General features: G+C 53.5%; 1 protein-coding gene across 1 annotated transcript; it reads right to left on the bottom strand.

The window, feature by feature from the left end:
* Nucleotides 1-1,474, bottom strand: LOC780576 (myb-related protein Hv33). Its single transcript, XM_044561946.1, has 2 exons — nucleotides 872-1,474; nucleotides 1-772 (listed from the first exon to the last, which is right to left on the bottom strand). Exons 1-2 carry the CDS (start codon nucleotides 1,138-1,140, stop codon nucleotides 160-162), a joined length of 882 nt encoding a protein of 293 aa, XP_044417881.1. The 5' UTR covers nucleotides 1,141-1,474; the 3' UTR covers nucleotides 1-159.
* Nucleotides 1,475-3,275: the final 1,801 nt, after the last annotated feature.

Here is a 3,275-nt window from a genome sequence, read left to right as displayed (position 1 = left end):
TCTGTGAAAATCAACATATGTATAGTAGTACTACGTACAATCCCTAACTAGCCTTCCAATGGTTCTTTGCTGTCCTGTACTGACGTGCAAATATAGTATGTGGGTGGGAATCGAGATAATTGGAGAAGGTAAAAAATGGAGGGAGAAAGAAAGAAAAGTTCAGAAGTATGGTTCCAATTCCAAGTTGAAATCAAAACTTGCGAGGAGGCTCTGTTCTTGGCAGGGCAGCGACAACTTGTGCCCCAGCGGTGTGTGCTGCTGCTCCATCTCCGCCTTGCCCCAGTGCGGCACCTCGCCGTCGAGCACGCTGCCCACCTCGCCGCCGTAGTTCCAGTTGCTGCTGTTGCTCGAGCTCTCCCCGTAGCCCAGATTCTCGGAGACGTCCAGCACGCAGCTGTAGTCCGCGGCGCCGAACCCGGCGTCGTCGTCCGCGCCCTCCTTGCCGCATCCGAACTGGCCGTACAATGCGGCAGCGTTTGCCGTGCCGAGGCCGTCGGCGAACCCGGCGCCGTAGTCGGCGCACACCGGGAACGGGTCGAACACCGCCGGCTGCTTCGGAGCGAGGCTGCCGTCGGCCGCCGCGGCAAGGGGCTTACGGTCTTCCTCTTGCGCGTCCGGCAATGCCGCCGTGGCCGTGTCGGCGTTGGCCATGGGTTTGTGCGTGGCGGGGTCGAGGCCTTGCCGCCGGAGCTTCTTCTTGATGCAGCTGTTCCAGAAGTTCTTGATCTCGTTGTCCGTCCGGCCCGGCAGGTGCGACGCGATCTGTGACCACCTGCACGCGGACACGCATCAGTATCTGAAGAAGACTGACTAAAAAATTGCAATTGTCATTGAAGAACGCATTGCACTGCGAATTCGCAATTGTGCGGACCTGTTGCCGAGGATCTGATGGAGCGCGATGATGTGGTCCTCCTCCTGCTGCGAGAAGCAGCCGCGCTTGAGATCGGGGCGGAGGTAGTTGATCCACCGGAGGCGGCAGCTCTTGCCGCAGCGGTTCAGCCCGGCGAGCCTGGGGACTGAGCTCCAGCAGCCGACGCCGTGCCGGATGATGTGGTTGTAGAGCTTCTCGTCTTCCTCGGGCGACCACAGCCCCTTGCGGAGCTTCGGCTGCCCCACGCCGCCGGACGACGGACGTCCCATTGCAGGCTCCTCTCGCGCGGCAGCTGCTAGCTGGCCTCGTAGCTAGCTACTCCCACGAGCTAGGCAACGCCGACGGATTGAGATAATGGCGATCGGTATGATGGACCGACGGTTGCTTCCTCCCGATGGATGGTTGCCTGGTGGGTATATATGGGGGAAGCGTGCGTGACAAGAACCGCAAGCTCACTCCGCGAGAGAGAGGGAGTGAGGTGAGGCAGCGATCAAGTAGGCTCGAAGCAACGCAGAAGCAATGGATTGGAGTTGAAGACACCTGCGGTTTGTGGCAGAGGGGAGGGGTGAGAGGAGAGACAGCCGGGGCACCGTGTCAGAGAGAGAAGGTGTGTGGGGTTGGTTGGGGTCTTGGGGACGTGACTTTCCTCCACAACAAGGAAGCCCTTATTTCCTCTCCGAGAGCTCCACAGCCCACACTGTAGATTAAGTGCGACACTGCTAATTAAGCCCCCAACGGTAGCCCATCAAAGCAGCCGGGGACCTGCGTGCTTTGCTATCCCAGTGGCACAGGAGCAATTAAGAATCGCGTCACGACAGTACACTAATAATGTGATTCGATTACGAAAAACATGCCATGATTTTTCAGCTGAGAAAGAGAGATCACCTTTTCTTTTTTTGAGGATAAAAATCGAGATTACTGCTCATCAGGTCATATACAAGCTAACTGAGCGCCAAGTAATCACCGGCCACTTAATCTCGCCGATCACCTCACGACCCGCCTGCCCGTGCCCTTCACGCCATCTGATACGAGTGCATGGGGGCCAAACAACGTCTCGTCTGCCGTGCAGGTGCGCGTCCAGATACAGAGATGGATGGATGGATGGACTCGGCGCGCCCCAGATATCGCTCGGACCTAGTCAAATCGAAGCGATGCAAATGTGGTAAAAAATCGGGTCGCTGCTGTCTGTCTGTCGGTCTGACTGACTGACAGCGGCTTGCCGGCGACGGGTGGAGTTGCACTGTCGTTCCAGAAGCCGGGCCGGAGTAGAAATTACCAAGCTCGATGCAGCTGGTGCTGGATCGATGGATCGTTTTCCTGTTTGCTCCGTGGATGCAGCGACAATGGCGTCCCGGGGGTAGTAATTAATTTACCGCTGCCCGGCCGGCCCCATCGACAATCTCACAATCACGGTCGATGTTCCATCCACAGTTTATACCTACACATGCCGGTGAAATGGCCGAAATTCGTCGCTGTAATGATCGATTGACTTGACGATACCACAGCAGAAGAAACGAAGGAAGGAAGAAAATCGATGACAAAGGTACGGCGCACGTTGCCACGAAGAAAAGGCTGTACGGCGGAAGTCACCTGGGGGTTCAAAAATTCTGTAGCGTCGACAACAGTGTTCCCCAACGTCTTCAATTCCGGCAACAGTTTGCAGGCTAGTCGTCCATCGACCGTCGACGGTGGGTACAGCTCAATCCATTTGGAACTTAAGACCGCGTAAATCGTGTCGATCAGCAGGTAATTTGCCGCCACCTGCTAGCTTGCTTAGCCACAGGAAACTTACTGCTGTTTGCTCTTGTTCATGAAAACCAGCTAATTAATACTACCTTTCTTCTGGTTTATTAGCCTGTAGTATATTTTATGCTAAATTTTAAAGATTTAACTGAGGAAACGTTAATGCGTGTCATAGAAATAATATCATTGAAAACTATGTTCAAATAGAAAATCAACGATATATTTTTTAGTGACATGTATTAATAATTTGTTAGTTAAATATTGAGTTAAAATTTGACATAAAATACAGAGGGGGTCAATAAACCAGAACGCTGATAGTACTAGCTTTGTTCACTAACATGACACATTTGGCAATACAACAAACGGTGTAGCCAGTAAAGGGTAAATTGAAATTCAAATATAATCCGATCCGTACAGCTTGCCGGATCACAACAGCGCTGGATCGCATGCCAGACCACAACCAAAAACAGGCAAGTATGCTTAGTTTTTACACGCCCGAATCAAAAGAACACCTGGCCGTGCAAATTTCTTCCATGTTGGACCGGCAATCCCATCCATCTGCTCAGCGATCAAGGTGTCGTCGCCACCGCATAGGCAGCCTCTGCCTCCCCTCCGATGCGTCCTCATTGTCTGCCCTTATCAACTCAGGCGACTGCCGCAG

Source organism: Triticum aestivum, chromosome 1B (assembly GCF_018294505.1).
Source record: "Triticum aestivum cultivar Chinese Spring chromosome 1B, IWGSC CS RefSeq v2.1, whole genome shotgun sequence".
NCBI lineage: Eukaryota > Viridiplantae > Streptophyta > Magnoliopsida > Poales > Poaceae > Triticum > Triticum aestivum.
Note: the sequence above shows the minus strand (reverse complement) of the source record. Positions and strands in the feature narration are given on the sequence as shown.